Here is a 20,383-nt window from a genome sequence, read left to right as displayed (position 1 = left end):
CCTGGTTTACCTCTGGATGCAACAGTTGGGCCCCAGTGGGTCCCGCATTCACTCAGTATCCATACCCTTACGCAACAAGAATAAATATTTTATGTAATCAAATCTCAAATTGTTAATGCAACTGAACAAAACGATGAAAATATTTTAGCAACAGTGACATACGATCATCGTGATATTTATGCCAACTTTTTGAGTACTATTACACAATTCAGGTGTCCCTTGTGATGTTCCAGATAGAACCACAGTCAACGTGGACAAGACATTCACATGGTTAGCAGTGTAGCACAACTATTAATGTCTGATAGATTTGTAAAAACATATAACTAGAATGGAACAAGCACCATTGTTTCTGCATCAAGCTTTCTTTTTCTAACTATAGCCTTCAACTAGTACTCCAACAGAGGAAATTACTGCTCCGTTCTCCTCAGAGGTCTATGACAAAAGACTGATCCAACTAAGTACTTGTGCTCATAGCCTCAATAGTTGGACTAAACTGCGATTTGGGTGTCTCACACATAATACGGGGCCCAAGATTACAAAACATGCAAATGTTTTGCAGTTCCTTGATCCAGGAGCAGGGTATTCTCTAAAAGCTGAAAACTTGCATGGATGAGAGCACAGTTGATCATCATTTCTTCTTTTGATCTTTGGTTGGATTCGGTTCCTTGGTCAACATTCTAGGAGCAATGGCCATTGCCATAAGTTCTTGGAATAGCAGCTTACATGCATAAGGTATGTGCACCTGTATGATCACAAGAGATTCAGGCAATTTTAAAACTTTGGATAAACAAATTTCGATAGCAAGCTTGTATTTACTACAAGGGAGGATGGTTATCAACAATTATACATGCCAGAGAACTTTCATAAAAAATAAAAAAGCTAAAAATTAGATGAATTGAAGCATATTAAAAGAAATGAGATGGACAAAGAAACATCGCACTGTGTTGTGGGTTTTGGAGTGGTCGGGGACATGAAAATGAAAGGTCCAGTTTTTTTACTATTAGTTATGTCTATAAATGGCTAGTTTTTGACAATATCAATATTCAAAAAATTATCAATAAAACCTAATACCTAAGTTGGCTCAGCTCTCAAGACATACAAAAGCATAACTAGTAACAGCATTTTGAACAAGCAAACACCTACATATACTGTTAAGGCCTTGAACTACTATGATCCACTGTGCTTAGAGAAAAAGAGGGGAAAATATCTTACTTGAACAATGTCAGTTTTGTTCTTGCAACCTCTGCACTCGAAAGAATTCTTCTTAAGATTGGCAATAGCTATTAGTCCACATTTCTCACACACATGAACCCTGTAAGCATCACTTTGGTCAAACAGCCGTTCCTTCAAGAAGTGTGCAGCACCATGTGCAATCATGCAGTCTCGCTCCATCTCACCAAACCGAAGACCACCATCTCGAGAGCGTCCTTCTGCAGGCTGTCTGGTAAGTATCTGCACAGGACCACGCCCTCGAGAATGGATCTTATCATCGACCATGTGCTTCAATCTCTGATAATAAGTAGGACCAAGAAATATCATAGCAGTTAACTTCCGTCCAGTATGACCATTGTACATTGTTTCAAAACCACGCATCTGATAGCCACACTTATGAAGAGCCTTGCTGATGTTGTCAACCTGAAAAGGTAATGGAGGAAGGAAAAAAAAATTTCATCCAGTACCATACGTATAATTATTCAGATATGTAATTCTAGAAGGTTTTATCATACTTTCTGTGCCCCCATGTTTTGTATATGCATCCACTGGTAGGATACTGAATTCATTAAAGTTTTTATTTTCAGAAAGGGAATATATACATGGTTACAATACATGACAAAAAAGACTTTGAACATGCTGAAAGAGGATAAGTCAGCACTGAACACAAAGGATAATTTTTTTTACACAAGACGCATAAAGAAGAAACAACCTACGTTGACCCATTAGATACTGACAGGATCTCATGATAGCAGAATATAAGTCACAAGCATTCCAACCAGAAAGAAGAGGTTACACATAATACACATAAAAATTCTGCAGCATGCAGATATATCAGATCTCCACTTAAAGGGAGGTTATTTTCTCATGTGCACAAATCTCTATGAAGGAAAAAAAATAGTATTTTTTCAAGAATTTTTTACTCAAAAGAGTACTAAGTTTTATTTTAGCAAATATTTTAAGTGCATCACCTTCATATCCCAGTATATCATAGAATCACATGGATATCTAGATTAGGATCTTATATTTAGCAGCCAGAGGTTAAGCAATTGTAAATACTTTAAAGAGGGTTTTCAGCACTTCAAGACAGATCACAGTGACCGTGTGCAACCATCTTGGACTTATATATAGGTATTGTGTGTTGCACTAGAAAAGGATATGCAGGAATTATTCTAGAGATGACCAGAACAAATTATCTCTAGAAACTTCTAAAAGCAAAAGACATTACCAAAAAATCCAGAAACAGCAAGATTTTCCAAATTCCAAGATCAACAACGAACAATAGTTCTACCTGTTTCCCCCTTTTCTACCACTGGTGTAAGAGACAAAAATGGAATAGTATAGCACCAAAGTGACCTACAAGTCAAAGCAGCATACTTACAGTGACATCAGTAAAAGGGGTAGCATCACCCTCCTTTCCCATGTGAGCAGCAACCTTTCCCATGATGCACTCAATTAGCTGACCGATGGTCATTCGAGAAGGTATGGCATGTGGATTTACAATAATATCAGGTGTAATGCCTTCCACTGTCCACGGCATATCCTCCTGTGTGTATGTCATACCAACTGTTCCCTTCTGACCATGTCTACTACTAAACTTATCACCGATTTGAGGTATCCGAACAGATCGCATCCTCACTTTCACAAACCTCAAACCATCAGCATTTGTAGTTAATAAAACCTGCAGATGATGCATGCTCGATAAACAAAACTGAATTGCATCCAATACCAAGAGCTTTCAACTTCCAAGATATTCCATTGCGACAGCCAAATAACAGCAGAGGTGGTGAATATAATACCTGATCCACCATCCCGCTTTCACTATGACGCAAACTAGTACTATGATCACGGCGTGTGTATCTTGAAGCTTGTCCTTGGGCATCATCTTGAGGAATTGGACTCGTCTTTCCGATTATAACATCTTCACCAGAGACTCTTGTACCCTGGTACAATGGGGTTTAACTAGATATAAGAAAAAGGCATTAACAGGCCTGGGTGCATGAGAAAATTACTGATACTCACAGGAGGTGCAAGACCATCATCGTCCAGTTTTTCGTATGACCCATGACGCATGCCCTGAAATTAAGGAAAATATAAATCCACATTCCTAAACTAGAAAAATTAGTCACTAATGCATGGCCAATCTTAAAAACTGACCATGGTGTTTTCCCTGTTTGGACGCCCAAAATCCTCTTTAACAAGAGTTCCCATTTTCTTTTCCTCATCCCTGGCAAAATAGGTTGTCACTGATATTAAATATACTTTCTGTAGAATATAATGTTGAAGACCAATCATCAATCAAAAGATGAATGGTTCAGATCTTAGACCTGTAAGAACGGAAAAACAATGATCGAAAGAATCCACGATCTATTGAAGATTGGTTCATAATAACAGAGTCTTCTTGGTTATACCCAGAATAGCAAGCAATTGCAACAATAGCATTCTACACAGAAAATACAATTATGAGATAAACAAAGATATCTTAATGACTTCTGTTGCAGCATAATAAAAAAAATGTAGTACTCTTACAATGCCTGCTGGAAGTTGTCTAAAGTGCAAATGCTCCATTGCACGAGTAGTAACAAGGGGCTTCTGCGGATAGTATAGAACATAAGCTAACGTATCCTGCACGAAAAAGCCTTACAAATTAGCATCCCCGTGTACTTGATACAACAAACTGTAAAGAAGTTGGATTATACATACCATCCGTAACTGATAGTTTGTCACATAAATTCCCATTGCTTGTTTACCCATAGCTGATTGATATGTATTACGAGGTGACTGATAACAAATAACCAAATTAGAAGAGCTATAGTAACAAGTACAAGGAGCAAATGATGCTTAGTAGCGTTTAACAGATACCTGGTTGTGGTCAGGAAATGGAATAATAGATGCACAAACACCCAATATTAATGATGGGTGGATCTCACAATGAGTGTAAGTTTCAGAATACGCTTCCTCTGGGTTCTGCCTTGCATTCACAAGATCCTGAAGTGTGCAGCCATAACCAATTAATAATGAATATAACTTCCACTTATGCAACCAAGAGTAAGTTTCTACCATGGAGACCTATGTATGTTCCATTTTAATGTGGCACTCTAGCATGCCAGGAAACAAATATCACCTTTTTAGTTGATATAACATGAAATCATTATATAATACCTTAGTGTCCAAATTTTCAGAAAATTCTTTGTAGTAAGAAGATTCTATATCTTCTACGTCTTACTTAGCCTCAAAACACTGCATCTTTATCCTTTGGTCTCAAAATTAAAAACACGAATTGAATGTTGTATTCCTTAGAGAATAATCATGTAACTCTTTACTCAAAGGTAACAGAATGTTGAGTAACAATGAAGTATGATTCATTTGTAAAAAAAATATCAAGACTGCTCATCTAGGGTATTGTGTTACCAAAAAAGATTCTGATTGTTGAATCATGAAACTGGGTGCAGCTTTTGGGAAACTATGCTACACATCTTCTATGTAAAATTTAATTAATGGGACAGGCACTAGTGGCCATCTTTTTTTCGACGTATTAACCAAATGCAATGTCATTTGTTTTCACATGAAAAGATCTTCCCTTATTAATAACTAAAAAATGTGTCCAAAGAGGATATTTGAACAAAAATATGGAAGCTTACATTAATTGTCATTGAAATCATTGTAGTTTCTTCTTCCTCGGTATCTATATACTCTATGAATCCCTTAGAAACAAGGTCATGCCAACCCTCTTCCGGAGTTTCCTATTTGGGAGAAAAGCACACAAAAGTTAATAAATGAAACTATAACCTTCAGAAAAGATCTAATTGATCTTTTACTGTAAGAACGATACCCTTTGTTGTAATGCTCGAATATCCTTTTTCTTTATCAGCAGCCTTTGCTTTTCAACAATAAATAGTGGACGACTACAGCGACCATAGTCTGTGTAAAGCCGTAATTCCTTGAGACGAATATCTCGTATAACTCCCACTTCAGTGTTGACATCAATCTGTGAGAGAAAAATCATGGTAAATGGAGCACTTTCTATAAACATACAGACAAAAGATGATGACATGGCTAAGTAGAACAAAAATGAAATAGAAAGTAATCACTATGTAGAGATTTGATTGGTCAAGAGAATAAATAATTATAATCGCATACTGGATGCTCATGGAGCCTACTAAGAATCATAAGACATATAGCAACAATATTAAAGATGTTACAACCCAAGAGACTGTGTACCATAGCCTGCCCAATCATGCAAAGACAGCAAACATAAACAAAGCAACAGCATGAAATATAATATTGTCATAGAATATTGTCCTTTAAAGAAAGTTATTTTATAGAATACCAGATCTATGCCTCAAAGAATACAAACTTGATAAGGACTAAAAATTATATTCTGTTGCAATGCCATTCATTATAGGAGAAGTTCATATTGAGCAGAAAAAACATATATTCTTTAATTTGAGAAGCGGGAAAGAAAAAGAGAGAGAAAGGCAAAGATAATAATTGGAAACGATAATTAAAAAAGGATAACTATCATAATCACTCTAGCTCAAAGTGTAACTCCTAGAGACAAATGTCTCATACCTCCACATGTCTCACACATAGATACACAAATGATGAAATCACACTATGTTCCTCGATTGATTAAATATTCGGTCAAAACCACAGCAGTTACCCAAGTTATCTCATGGGGGTTGTATTGATTGGTTGAAGAGACTGGAAAAGAATGTTCTTCTCGATTTGGGGCAGCTTTGCAATAGTGGAACCAATCAGCAAAAAGCCTAGAACTTATACTGTACTGTCACACTACTGGTGCATATTGCAAAAAAATTTGCTTTTGTTCCGTCCTTTTATGATCTTTTAATTATATTAATTCCCCAGGCCCGAGTACAATGAAAAATTACAAAAATGAGAAAGAATAATACTCACAAATAAGACATACCAATCCCTAAATCTTTCCTTCTCTAAAGAAGATATATTTTCATATTTTGACAAACAATAATCCTGAATAAAATATTTAATCAGTAGACTTCTTTTTTGTACAATCTTCAATATTAATAAACTTTCGCATATGAAAGATCCTTGAATCAACTCTTAAAATCTTCAATCAAGCCCTTCTTTCTTTTTTTTTCATTTGGCTTCCTTTTTTCATCTTTTTGGCAATTTAGGAAACCAAACTAGAAATATTGGAAATGTTGCCATGTGGGGGCCATAGATTACAAAACTAATCGGACCGGTCTGTATTAACCAACAATCATCAGTTTAACAGAAAATGGGACGTGGACCTGGCAAAATTCTATTTGGCAATAAAAAAAAAATCAAACTAGTAATATTGGATATGTTGTAATATGGCCATGAGCTAGTATTGAACATTTGACCAACAGATTAGATGCATCACTTCATCCAGTCTGGTCCTGAATAAGCGTTAATGGTTAGTAATCCTATCACCTGATACCCCTAGCATTTTTTATTTTTTTGATAGCTATCTTTTCCTTTATTTTAACTTCCTCACATGCTCCAATATCTCTGTTTCCCTTTCTTTCTCTTTATCTCTCTCCCTCCTCACCTGCCCCTCCCTCCTCCCCTTCATCTTGCCATTAACGCTCCACTGCCTTGACTAACCATATCCCACTATTTCATCAGGTTGCCGCTTCCTCCTCCACCTTTTGTTCTCCTTTACCTTTTCCTCCCCCCTCGCCCAGTCCTGATCTGCCTCCTTGCTCCTCCTCCCGTTCTTCTCTGTCTGTTTCTCTTGGTCTGGAAAGTATTAACTCATAGTGCCCATAAGTTGGGTACCAGAACAATACCAATGTGACTACCAACCAGTGTCATCACTTGAATGGAATTTAGACTTTGCATATGGCAATTTATTACCTTTGCAAAATACCTCCTAAACTAATAGAAGTTATTCACATTTAAATCCTGCATCACATTTAACCATAGGAAGGTGGAACAAAGTTCAAAATATCTATTCTCACAGAAGCTGCTTGTTCTTAGGTTGTTGAAATTAGGTTGGTCTTCAACGTTTGATAAATTGTGAATGAGTTTTCCATGGACAAATATTATATAGAAAGCCCAACAGTATTAAAGACAATAATTTAGGTTTGAAAAGCTGTTCCTGCTTTGAAATCTCCTATGAACTTGATTTATGTCAGCCTAGTTGTTTGATTTACTAGCAAAAGTTTAAGTAGAAAAATATGACAACTCCTTTGTGACAGGCTTATGTCTAAATAGTTTTAAGGAAGTGTAAATAACCTTGCAATCATAAAAAATAATTGAAAAAAAGATAATTACAGACCAGGCAAAACTGCATAGAGAATAAACATTTATACTAGTATCCAGATAAAGGTTTCAGACCTGTCTCCTCAATTGTCTTAAGGTCTTGACCAAGAGGTCTGGGTTTCGATGAATCCCAACCCAGCAGCCATTGACAAAAATTTTAGTCGACTGTGGAATAACAGCAGGAGATATTTCCTGCAATAGTTGAAACCATGCAATAACTTAATCAGCAAAATAGATCTTTCCAGTACTTATCCATGCCATTTTTGTCATCTCAACTCTCAGAATGAGAAAAAAATAAAAGATTGCTAATAAATAATACTTACCTCAAAGTTTTCAGTACTCCATTCTTCTAAAAACTCCAAAATTGGATGTGCAGCGGATCCTACTGTAATGTACACCATGAGCGCTAAATTCTTAACCAAGCCACAAGCCTGTCACAACCACAGAGCATATACATCAACAATGAATATTGTGTTAAAAATAAACAAAACAAAGTTAATCACAAGCTCCAAAAGAGCTAGTCTACATTAACCAAGTTTCTAGTTCCCATAAGAGTAAGCGTTTGACCCATACTTTCCAATTAACAATGATGCAAGTTTCTCAAAAATTACCTGTCCTTCAGGTGTTTCAGCAGGACACATCATGCCCCAGTGAGAATTATGCAACTGACGAGGCTTTGCTAATTTTCCTGATAAATAAAAAATATATATAAATAAAATTATCATTAAATTATTCTAATTACAAACTAGCAAAAAGTGAATATCATTAAAGGAATTATCTGACTACTTAAACAACATCAGGGAAAATTGAATTCAAAGAAATGGCTAAATTGATTTACCTTCACGACCTATGGGAGAGTTTAGTCTTCGCAAGTGGGAGAGTGTAGATGCATATGTCAGTCGATTCAACACCTGCCAGTTGAATCATCTACCAAATATTAGTTACACAGGCAACAAAATGTATGATAGAAACAGATAGAAGGTTGGACCTGTGAAACCCCTGCCCTAGTACCAGCTTGATTTGCTTGTCCCCAATTACCAGTTGCGAGAGAGTACTTCAGACCACTAGTGATAGTCTTAGCTTTGATTGCAAATTGAAGGTTTACATCCTTTCCATTGTCAACGCACTATCATATCACAAAAATAACCAAGTTTAGACACCAAAAAAGTGGTGAATGTCTAAAAGAAAATAAAGTTGATTGACAGAAGGATCAAAAACCTTTTGAACATAGGATCTCACATCCCTTGTCAATTTTCTGAACAGCTGCATGTGGAAAAACCTATAATAAAAGTGAACTGTCCAAACAAGGTAAAGAAATTTACTAATACACAATATATTAAGGCAAACCATTCGGAACAAGCCACCAAGTAGAGGACCAGCAAGATCCAGCCTTTTGTTGCCATAGTGATCCCTATCATCTTCAGGTCTTCGTCCAATAGCACACAGCAACAGACGATGAATGATATATCTATAGAGGAAAAACAAATGTCAATATTCCATATTCCATCACGGTTACTATAAAACAAAGGTAAGACACCCCACCCAAAATAATAAGCTTTTTTGGTTTCGCAGTATTCACCAACACCAACATGAGGCAACATTTCTTTTTGAAGAATTTCTTTCGCGTACCTACACACAAATCAGCAGCACATATATCAAGTACCGAAGAATACAGATCATTTGCTACCTAACATCAGCATGCAACTCATAAGTATTAATGAAAGAGTAAAAAATATTCAGTACTTGATTCTCTTCTCCCTAGTGACACCAACAGTTGCTCCTCTTTTGCCTATATAGTCCAATGCCACCTGGACAATAATGTTAAAACTTTAATTAGCGAACAGTTGTGCTTCAAAGAATGCAACCTAATCTTAGATGATGGATGAGTTCAGCTATCATCTGCAATCAAGCGACCACCCTACAAGATATAAACCCATAAGGGACTTTAGGATAAGTAACATCTATGTTACAAAATACCGAGTGTTGCAGCATACATGTTCAAGAATATAACAAAAATAGTGGCTTGCTGATTAAGTTTAACCTTAGACAATGAGTTTGTTGATTAAATTTAACCTTAGACTAAGGGTTTCCTTGTTAAGTTCAAATTTAAACAATGAGTTTGCAGACTACAGTTTAACCATAGACAATGGATGAGATCTGTTCTAATCAATTGTAGGATGACCAATATACAAAATGTGAACTCATAAGGAACTCCTAATTTTTTACAACCAAAGAGAAGTAACAATAATGTTACAGAATGTTCTACTAAGGATGATAACCAAGAAGGGAAGGCATTCTTATACATTAAAAAGAATTCAAGTGCTTCCCTGCCACCACTCAATTGCTAAATGCTAGCACTAGACCAATTATATTGGAGACAAATAGAAAATTTTCCATGCCCTTCAAAAGAAACCATTCATTTTTTTCCTTTGCCTCTTGAAGAATGCATCTTTTGCACTGACAACAGCTTCGTGTTTGCTAAACACAGTTACCAAATTTGACCTTCCTTAAACTATATGATCTTAAAGATTTGTCAAACACCATGGTCAAGTTGCTTAGGTTCTCAAGAAAAGATCATCTTGCACCTCGACCACACCATCATTCCTCAACTGTATAAACATGAATATTAAGATACATCAAGCCTCACTACTCAAACAGACCCCACCTGAACAAGCCAACAGAAGTTGTGATGCCGCTTATCTCAAATTCAAGGTATCATTCTCACTACATTGAAATCCTAAAATGCAGAATAATACAAAAACCACAGAGAGGATATCCTTTCAAGAAGGTAGCTTTGATCATGTATTCATACATCTCAATTTAGCTTGAAGAGATAAGAGCCTTCTGAATTTTTGGGTAAAATTGAGAGAAGTTTCGCCATGGCTCGATGTGATGAGAAAACCAACCTATTAATTTTGTTAACCCTAAATCACTGGCATAAAATTCATAAGATTAAAATTATAGTAGTATGTATAGGTCAATCAAAATCCTTGCCCACTTTTGATATGGGATTAAATCATGGGGATCATAGTCTCTTGTACATAAAGTCTTGACATACTAATCTAGGTTCAGCATAGCTCAGATCAAACATTAACATAGCACATCTGAGGCCTAATCTATTGGTGGCTCCTTTTGGAGCATGATATACATGCTAGCCCCGTCCAATAGTCCTCGGGAACTTGGCTCCAGTGATTTAAAAAGCGCTAGGCGCCAAAAGGCGCCAAGGTCCAAAAACACCTGAGGCGCTAAGCACTCGCCCGAGCGAAGCGAGACGTTAAAATATAAAAATATATAATATAATTAATAAATATAATTATTTAAATAAAATATGATATTAAATTAAGAAAATATTGTAAAATCACAATATCACATTAACAAAAAGTCTCAAAATTCAAAACAATAACAATAATTTCAAATAAATAAAAATTAATGGTATTAAAATTAAAATAATATATTATTAATCTAATAAATTAAAATACTATTACTAGTATACAGTTAGCAGTATACTGTTAATATACTGTTAACGGTATACCATCAAAGTGAGAAGAGTGTGAGTAAGAGGAAAATCGAGGCTGCTGACTGAGAGAAGCAACAACGACAACGGTAGCAGCGAGCAACGGGAGTGGTGAGTGACGACAGTGGTAGCAACAGCGAGAGTGGTGACAGTGGTAGCGGTAGCGGTAACAACGAGCAACGACAGTGGTAGCGACAGCGGTAGCAACGAGCAGAGGCGATGGCAGCGGGAGCGACAGCGGTGAGTAACGACAATGGCAGTGACAACGGTAGCAGCGAGCTGTGGGAGCGGGAGCGGCGATAGTGACAGCGACAGCAATGAGCGACGACGAGCAGGGTTAGGGTTTGGAAGTCGCGAGAGGAAGGCTGATATCGATGCTTTAGGTGGTTCGATTAACCAACTAAAGCATCGGAGACCGAACCAAACCTAGAACGCTGGTTCGATCGCCTAGTTTAACCTGAGCGCTAGCCCGAAGCCGACGCTTGGGCTCGGGCGAGCGCCTAGGCAACACCTCTTTGAAGTGCGCCGCCTGGAAATGAAACGAGGCGCTTGGACCTCGCCTCGCCTAGCCTTGCCCGAGCGCTTGAGCGCGTATTGAAATCACTAGTTGGCTCTAATACCATAATAGCTATTGGTATGATCCGATCTGATGAGATAACTGGCCCAAAATGTTTAAGCTCATTAGACCTTTATAAGTCAATTAAAATACTCATCACACCCGATGTGCGACTAAAACGAGGTGTTGCAAGTTTAGGTCTAAAAAAAATTTGTAATAGTCATATGGTAAATGGTTAGATAGGTCATAGATGATAATTATATATGATTTATTTGCTTGCTACCTTAGTGTCATACTCAACATTAATAATAGTTGCTAAAGAATTATTGGGTGGAAAATTGCCACCTCAAAGCATTTATATAACTACTCCCTGCAGCTGTTAGCAGCTTATGGGCAAGCTCAATCACCATCCTTTCAGGATACTTTTAAACCTTTGCCTATGATCAATCCACCATCCTTTGAGGAAGTACAGCTAGTATGTTTTCTAACTACAATGATGAAGTGAAATATAGGCAGCCCACCTCCCACAGAAGGAAGAATTGGGGTGTCAGTTCTAAAAGTTTCTTAGCGGAGGAAGACCTACTTAAGATTCATAAGCTGAAGAAACAGCAACCAAAAGACCTTTCAAGTACAATGCCCATCAGAGACAAGATTGTGATGTCAATATGAGAAATCAATGCATCATGCATGACTAAATATAGAATTTTCATAGAGATGAACCAATCCATATCTGTAGACATCAACTTCAGCTTTAGAATATACATAAAAGAAAGAGGAACAACAAACAGATGCAGGAAAAAATAAATTAGATAGGAGAAAAACTGAAATAACTTGAATATGCACCACAATAAAAGAAAAAATGAATTGACAAACTACCTGCTGATTCTGTATAACGAATGCTTCTTCCAGGGATGGTCTCAACAATTCCATCATTTGAGTATCAGAAAAGTCATAGCATATATGTTCCAGTATATCTTTGTCAGCTACAAACCCCAATGCTCGGAAGATGATTATTATTGGAATATCAGCCCGGATATATGGAAGAGTAGCTCGAATGTATTGACCTGATGAACCCTGTTAGTGGTAGAAAAATTGCATTATCAGGAGGAATATGGTATACAAAGAGCATAAACATTCAAAATATGTATATATACATGAACACCAGGAAATATAAAAGATTGCAATCGAAAGCAAAAGGAAGTTAGTGCATGTGTAATAAAACTTACCCCTTTTGCACTAGTACGAGAAAGCATACGCACAAACATGCTGCTTGCTGGTCTGTTCTGATTCTCAGCCATAGACCGAACTTCAGCTACATAGGCATACTTGTTGGGCTGCCTCTTTTTAAATACATATACATGATTTGTGCTCATCTTTTCCTGTGCAATTAACACCTTCTCACTTCCGTTGATGATGAAATATCCTCCCTGATCATAAGGACACTCCCCAAGCTCTGTTAAATCCTTCTCCGAATTTTGATATAAAGTGCAATAACTGGAACGGAGCATTATAGGAACCTGCAAGATAAAGAGATATGAAGTGCTGAATGGAATAACATCCAATCAAAGAAAATGAGACAAAATTATTCTTCACCTTTCCAATAAAAACTTTTGCAAAATCTTGAGTCTCTGCAACTTCTTCACAATCATGTCCCTTTTTTATGATCCTTTTAGTGACATCAACATACAGTGGAGCCGAATAAGTCAAGTTCCTCAACCTCGCAGCCTTGGGGAATAATGTCGCAGTTTCACCATCTGATTCAGTCATCATTGGCCTACTCAAATATATTTGACCAAAGCTTATCTTGTAAATAGTCTGCAGATTGACATAGGAAGGGGAAATCCATAAGGAACAAGTTATTTCAATTCACAGGACATTCACTTTACAATAACCTAGATCAATGATTTTAAAGTAAAATGCAACAGCCCAAACTGTTATTATTTTTACAGGAGTGAATTTACACCCTAGCATTCCACAACTGTCACATGAGACCAAGGAACCTCCTGTTACACACCCCAAGAACAATAGAACGGAACCCTTATGACAAAACCCCAAAAAGGGGAAAAGGGCAAAAAAGCAACGTGAACGAACATAGCAATTCACAGTTTATGCATGCCATCAGGCTCAAGTTGATACAAAGAAAATGAAATCGATGCTTCGTCTCTAAACACCATAAGTTTTAAAACTAGCAAGAGGAGCAACAGTTGTGGGCCACTTATCTTATAATGGTAAAGTGAACATTTCAGAATCATTTATTAAAGAGGTTAAATTTCTGCCTAGGCCAACTCCTGAAGGTTTCTGTCATGTAATTTCTCTACTTAATATTGAGTAATTTACCGTATAAAAAGGTTTAATTTGCAGTATAGTTATGTTCTTTCATTCATAATTCCTTTTGCTGAAGCAAATTCAATCCAACCACATGACTTAGTCCTCTATCTCAGTCAACCAAGGAATCAAACCCTCTTCTCACTTCAACTGCGCCTTTTACAACATATAGGAAGCAATCGGAGCAGGGAAAAGAAGAAGAGGGCAACCTCAACGAAATCGGACTGCCGGCCGGGGTTGTGCTGAGACTCTGGACGGATCTCGATATCAGCGGACTCGTCGACGATTTCCTGCATAGTGTTCTGGATAAACTCGTCGAAGGAGTCAAGTTGCTGGCGCACGAGGCCCTTCTCCTCGAAGTAGGCGCTGATGACCGCCCAGGCGTCCTCCTGGGTGATCTCATCGTCCTCGTCGTTCTCCATCATGGCGTAGTCGTCCGCCATCGCGAGCCAACTTTCCTCTCCTCCGATCTCCGATCGAAGAACCAGGGGTTGAGAGGTCGAGTCCCCGGCCAGAGGCGGAGGGCTCCGGCAACCCTTGAGACAGAGAGCGTCACCGGTGAGATTGGGAGGATGGGAGAGGCGGTGTGACGAGGGAAGGGCGAAAGACACCGAGAGGAACCCTTGTGCCTTTCCCGTTCGGGGTACAAATAGATTTTGGGCGAGCCCGGGTTGAGCCGACGCACCGTCATATCCGGTGTTTGTGGAAAATCAGGTTCACAGAGTGGGTTCAGATGAACCGACCAATGCCGAAGTAATTAATTTGGGTTGAGACAACCCGGTCTAGCCCGGCCCACATTAACACCCACCTTAAACAGAGTGAACTCGGGTTGCGTTCAAGAAACTCGGATTACAGAGCTAAAGTTGACCACGTCCGATAACGTTCAAGTGGTACACGTGTATGTCAACGTTCACGAACGAACCTATTTGTCCTTTTGATACGTTGACTTGAAGGCACAAAAACTGATGGTCGATAAGTTGTTAAATATGATAGGTGGTGGGCAGAAGAGGTGATTATGGAACTCAACGAGTATAAACAAGGATATATCAACCAAAAGCATTTGATGTCAGCATGAGCTAATACCATAGCAGTCGATGGATTGACATACATAGATTGGCTGACGATTTGACATAACCATCTCACAGAATAATTCTCCAATTTAATTCGATTATTATCTAAATTTATTATAAAAGAGCTTTTAATATGATCTATCAAAAAAATGTTATTCATTTATAGTTTCAATTTTTATAAATCTCTACTAATTTTTTTAGAAGCTTCAATTTCTTTGATATGTCAGACAATTAAAATATAAAATAATAAATTAATACTTTAAAAGGAATAACATATAGCAAGATAAACATGTCGGAACTTCATAATAATCTAAAGATGACCTCCGCTTACAATGGCAATATCGATTTCAACATATGCGGCGATGAATAATTTTCTCCCAATTTCGAACATTTGCAGTGGATAAATCATTCACTAGTTAGTTTTCTACAAGTCAATCCCCCTCTACCATCATCGTTCCTGTGGACAGTGCATACTGTCATTCCATTCTGTCCCGCCTTCACACACATCACGCAACAAGAGACAGCTCGACTGCACCTCCACCAATGATCGTCCCTGGTGTCAAAATCGAATCTAGACATGTTTTGCCAAAGCCCCTTGGAAGGACAGTCTTCTTATTATGTTCCCGACAAAGACCCGAAGCTGCGCCAAGAGAGTTCAAGTCAATTTCTCAGTAATTGCATCTGTTTAAACAGATTAAAAATTATCAACCAGCTGCTGTCAAATAAAGAAAAGGATGAGGAAAAGAAATCGGCTAGGAAGGAGCGACTCGGAATGATCTGCCATACGCTTCGATGGTTTGAGTAGCCAACAAGGTGATTAAAAAATGAAATGGTGTTGCTAGAATTTCTCTTATTTTGGTGGGGTAATGAGTCTGATGCCAGGAAAAAGTGTAATCTCGTTTGCTTGAAAAGGACAGTTTCTTCTGTCTTTCGAACGCAACTCACAACAAGACAAATTGATGCGTTCCATCTCAATCTCCGCCCAAGCAACAAAAGCTATACAAGAAACGCAGTTACATCAGCATGCTAACTGTTGCAAACTTGACGAATCACAATCTCTACATAGATTCTTTGATCACCAAAAGTGAAAGCGAATAGACAAATTATTTATGATCACTCGAAGATTTCACCTATTGTTTTTAGGCCTTATCTCGATTCCCTCTATGATCAGACCCTTCTTCCAATCGCCTCCCTTCATCTCCAACAAGCTTATATTGACTTCCCCATCATCTCCCTCGTCGATGTAGAACTCACCCAGCTCCAGCTCCATCCAATCATCGTTCCTTGCCTGAGGGGCTCCATCCACTTCTTCGGCTTCCTCTGCTGCTTCCTCAGCTTCCGCAGTCATCATCAACCGGCGGCAGCGTACGCAATACCCAAACAAAGCACTGGCCCTCCGTGCATGCATATGGCTGAGCATGTCACTTGGCTGCAAACACACCGTTTTCGTCGACGAATGCCCTCCGACCTTCACTGATGCTTCTTGGGGCGGATAGCCGAGACCATGTGATACATCGGAGATTCGGAAGATGAGATAGGCAGCGTAGGTTGTTCTCTGAGAAAGCATTCTACTTTCGATCTTGCCACGAATCTCCAACCAGCATACGTCGATCAGTTCAGCAACCTCCGCAAACCTTCCACGGGGAAAGTTACCATCAACAATCATGTAATATATTAGCTGGGCTATGCATTCTAGCATGCCAATGAGGCTGTAACACAGATAGCATGCAGGTATTGCTTATAAATAGATCTAATTAGACTACATCAAGCATGCAGCATAATAGATAAATGAGTACGTCAAATGGATCTATGTAATGAGAGTACCGGCTACAAGTCCTCAAGTAAGACTGGGATTACAGAACTATGGATCAGAAGTTCGTGTATGAGCTAATAAAATGTACCCATTTTCTTAACAAAAGGCTTGGTTTTCAGAGTTACGATGCGAAGAGGGAAGAAAGTGTGGGAGATTACCACATACCTGGATTCAGGTAGGCAATCCCACGTCCAATACTGCGGAGTATCTGCCCACGTAATGAACAGCTCTCTGGCGGAGAGCATGTAGCACTTGGCCCCGCTCGATCTGTCCAGTGAGAAACTCTGCAAAGACGAACATAAATCAATTTCAAGAGACATATCAATATGTGAGTGAAAGACGCTCGATGGGATGGATCATAGGTGACAACATTATAACAACACCTTTGTGGAATCGGAATGATCAAAGTATACCCTTGTTCTTCCAAATAAAAGAACTTTTTTTTTTTTGCTGAATTTGATTAGAGATATATCCGAACAACAGCTTAGTTTTTGCTGCAACATAATTGTAGAAAACGAGAGTGAGGGGATTTGTACTAACCATCTTGCCGTCGTCGATGAGGATGGGATCGCAGAGGCGAAAGAAGATATCCCGCTTGGAGGAAGAGGAGGAGAACTCGACGGGATAGACAGCGCGGGAGACGAGCGACTGCCAATCGGTGGGCAGGAAACGGTCCCAGACGGTGTCAGAAGTGGCGGCGCCGCGGAAGGCGGCCGAGACGGCGGATAAGCGGCACGCGTCCCGGGGCGACGTGAGGGAGATGGAGTGAGCGACGCAGAGGTCCGGAAGACTCTCGATTCCCGACTCTCCCATCTCCATATCGCGCTCGATCCGTCGCCTGTTCCTCGCTCTCCCTTCTGTGAGCAGGGTAAAGTAAAGGAAGCGTGCTTTTGGTTTGGTTGGATGGATGGAATCAGCCCGCGGGGATTCGGTATATATACACGCCTTCCAGAGGGGAAGAAGCATAAGGGACGAGCCCCACCGCGTGGTCCGGGAGACAGCAAGCTTAGCCTCGAAGCATTCGAACCCGCCGCAAAAGAAAATTCCACGTGGCGAATAAACAAATACGATTAAAAAAAGAAACCCAAGCTGATCTCAACCGTCGATTACTGTGATCGGGGATCATTTGATTGACCCGAAGAGAGGTCCAAAAGCGGGCCGGATTTGGGTTGGCGCTTCCAAAAAGGAGTACGCCGTGGTTCCAGCAACCATGTTCTGATGACTCACCATTAGCAACTGCCACGTTCGAAAGCGTACAGTTTATGGCACTTTCGGCCCTTGTCTCCCCTAGCTACGAACAGCGCTGCGCTCTCGTCGGTGAAGTCCGACGCCGGATCCCACTACCAGGTGCCGCAGCTTTCTTTTACAGACTGTGCCTGTTCCCCACAATGCCTCCAACGCAAAGCTACCGAACTGTGTGCTTTGTAATCACCGCTTCTTTTCCTCACTTTTCGTAATATAAGAATTCCATATTAGATTTGTGCCCCTTTTTCTCCCTTGATCAAGGAAAACCCAGTAAAAGGAGCAAAAGAGTGAAGGATTGTAAAGCTGTGTTGGCGCTCCGGGCGGCTCTGGCGACAAGCGAGCGAAGGCCGCTGGTGGTGCTGCTCCCTCTTCGGCGGGCTCCGGTGCCAAGCGCGCCGGCGCTACCGTGCACTCCTCCTTGAGCTCCGGCACCAAGGGCACGGGAGGCGCGGGCCGGTCTGACGATAAGTGGGTGGATGGCGCTGGTGATGCTGCCCGGGCTTCCTCGTCTCCCCTTGCCCCGGGGCCACCGGATCCTGGCGCCCCTCCTGGCAAAGCTCCTTCCTCTACTTCATCCTTCTGCTTCCTCTCTTCTGGAGTTTTCGATCGTATAAAAAATGCTTCTCAAGATTTTATTGAGTTTGATGACTCCTTGTAACCTGAATAGAGGAAGCCTAGGCTTATGGTGGGGGGCAGATTCCTTAGGAAAACTTCCTCCTCCTCGTGATGCTCTGAAAGCTAGTGTTCAAACTATGGTCTTCCTCCATATGCCCTTTAATTCTGGACATGGCCGGCGGCTATTTCCTCTTCCGGTTCCCCTCTGAGGCTGATGCAATCACAACTGGGCTCTTGGCAAGCCAAAACAAACTGGCAGAGGGGGAGAGGGGGGAAGAGTAGGGAAGACAGAGGCGGGAGAGAGAGGGGGAGGAGGTGGAGGGGCAGGGGCAGGGGCAGGGGGAGGGGGAGGCGGAGCGCAGAGAGAGTGGGGGAGGACGTGGAGGGAGGGACGGGGGAGGGAGGTGGAGATGACGACGGGAAGAGAGCGTGGGAGGAGATGGGAGGGGAGGGGGGTTTGTGAGGATAACAAATAGCAACGGTTGTTAATAGTGAAAAAATTACCAATTGCAAAATTTTTTTCTTCTAATTTTAATATTTTTATTTTTAAATTTATAAATGGATATAAATAATCTTTTAACTTATCACTCAATTTCAATTCCAAGACCCATTAACTCTTTCCATTTTTTATATTTTTCCTGCAGTGATGAATCTCGATTAACAATAAATTAAAGATAAGATAAAGTATTTGATATAATTATCTTTTTATGTTCATGTTTTTTAATTTTATTCATGATTTAGATAGCATGAGGTTTTTGATTGACTTTTGTAGTCGTTTCAGACTCGTACAGAGATAAAATTATTTAGACAGTTCAAAATATCAGTCATCTCAGCACTCAAGATCTACCTAGGTGACACAAGATTAGATTGACTTTTGAGGTAGTGTTTAGGATTGGTTCGTTGTTTAATTATGCAGAAGTGTTATGTGAGGATTTTTTATCGTGACAGACTATCATAAACCATTTGTTGTACGATCATTTAGAGCTTGTGAAGTCTATCTTTATATTTTACATTATCTATCAGAAATGTTTATTTGTGGGATCTTAAATATATTTTTAACATGTTTTTCTTTTGTAGAACTTTAGGAGACCATAAAGGTTATGAAGATGTTGATCTTTTACGAACGGATATATAAGGGTGCCGCACAACTTACACCAAACCACCTAAGACAAGCATACTTAAAAAATCTTTACATGCAAATATGAGAGACCTAGCAAGGTTATATTGTGGGTAGCTAGTATGTCTGTTCGTTTGAGGGAAATGAGCATAGAGATGTAGGAAAATAAGTCACTTATAAGAGTGGGCATCCGATATTAGTATTCAAAGGAATGACTAATCCTTCGCGCAAGAGGCACTACAAAAATAAGTGAACTAGGAAGAACATATAGCATGCAAAGGTTGGGATGGCTGACATAGCTTGTCATTAGCAACCAAACTTAATGAAACTTAATGCAAGTGGGGGTACTTAACAAAAGATGAGATTGTGCAAAGAGGGATGAGTTGCTTGACAATCGAAATAGTTTGTACAAAACTCATAGTGACAAGGAAAATTGTCAACCCGAAGAATTCAATACTCATGCAATGTCTTATATACGGAGGACAAACTATCTATGACCATCCCAAGTTGATTGAAATTTAGCATCATGGAGTGTGAAAACTGATAAAATGAAAGAATAAAGAATAAAATTGTAAAGGTAAAGAGAAAAGCACGTTCCAATTAGTATCACATGAAGTCTATTTATACATGTGAAAGAGAAGATTTC

At 39.4% G+C, this 20,383-nt stretch overlaps 3 protein-coding genes across 3 annotated transcripts in view; 1 reads left to right on the top strand and 2 right to left on the bottom strand.

Annotated features, from left to right (window-relative positions):
* Nucleotides 1-142: 142 nt before the first annotated feature.
* Nucleotides 143-14,487, bottom strand: LOC135610693 (DNA-directed RNA polymerase II subunit RPB2). The gene is made up of 25 exons (XM_065105511.1): nt 14,087-14,487; nt 13,146-13,367; nt 12,779-13,069; nt 12,429-12,626; nt 9,226-9,290; nt 9,025-9,111; nt 8,830-8,950; nt 8,701-8,745; nt 8,471-8,608; nt 8,321-8,393; nt 8,094-8,170; nt 7,806-7,913; nt 7,558-7,674; nt 5,045-5,200; nt 4,854-4,955; nt 4,075-4,200; nt 3,916-3,993; nt 3,742-3,837; nt 3,540-3,655; nt 3,370-3,439; nt 3,235-3,288; nt 3,012-3,155; nt 2,594-2,893; nt 1,213-1,635; nt 143-742 (listed from the first exon to the last, which is right to left on the bottom strand). The coding sequence occupies exons 1-25, from the start codon at nt 14,318-14,320 to the stop codon at nt 629-631; spliced, it is 3,555 nt and encodes a 1,184-aa protein (XP_064961583.1). The 5' UTR covers nt 14,321-14,487; the 3' UTR covers nt 143-628.
* A 1,295-nt stretch (nt 14,488-15,782) lies between these two features.
* On the bottom strand, nt 15,783-17,776 carry LOC103999739 (putative F-box protein PP2-B12). Its single transcript, XM_009421612.3, has 3 exons — nt 17,301-17,776; nt 16,926-17,044; nt 15,783-16,581 (listed from the first exon to the last, which is right to left on the bottom strand). The coding sequence occupies exons 1-3, from the start codon at nt 17,724-17,726 to the stop codon at nt 16,074-16,076; spliced, it is 1,053 nt and encodes a 350-aa protein (XP_009419887.2). The 5' UTR covers nt 17,727-17,776; the 3' UTR covers nt 15,783-16,073.
* A 1,015-nt stretch (nt 17,777-18,791) lies between these two features.
* LOC103975036 (uncharacterized) overlaps nt 18,792-20,383 on the top strand; it is a 32,094-nt gene continuing 30,502 nt past the window's right edge. Inside the window, exon 1 of the mRNA XM_065101830.1 lies at nt 18,792-18,857. Coding sequence (XP_064957902.1) covers nt 18,792-18,857 — 66 coding nt within the window. The remainder of the gene's footprint in view (nt 18,858-20,383) is intronic.

This window comes from Musa acuminata, chromosome BXJ2-4, assembly GCF_036884655.1.
Source record: "Musa acuminata AAA Group cultivar baxijiao chromosome BXJ2-4, Cavendish_Baxijiao_AAA, whole genome shotgun sequence".
Classification (NCBI taxonomy): Eukaryota; Viridiplantae; Streptophyta; class Magnoliopsida; order Zingiberales; family Musaceae; genus Musa; species Musa acuminata.
Note: the sequence above shows the minus strand (reverse complement) of the source record. Positions and strands in the feature narration are given on the sequence as shown.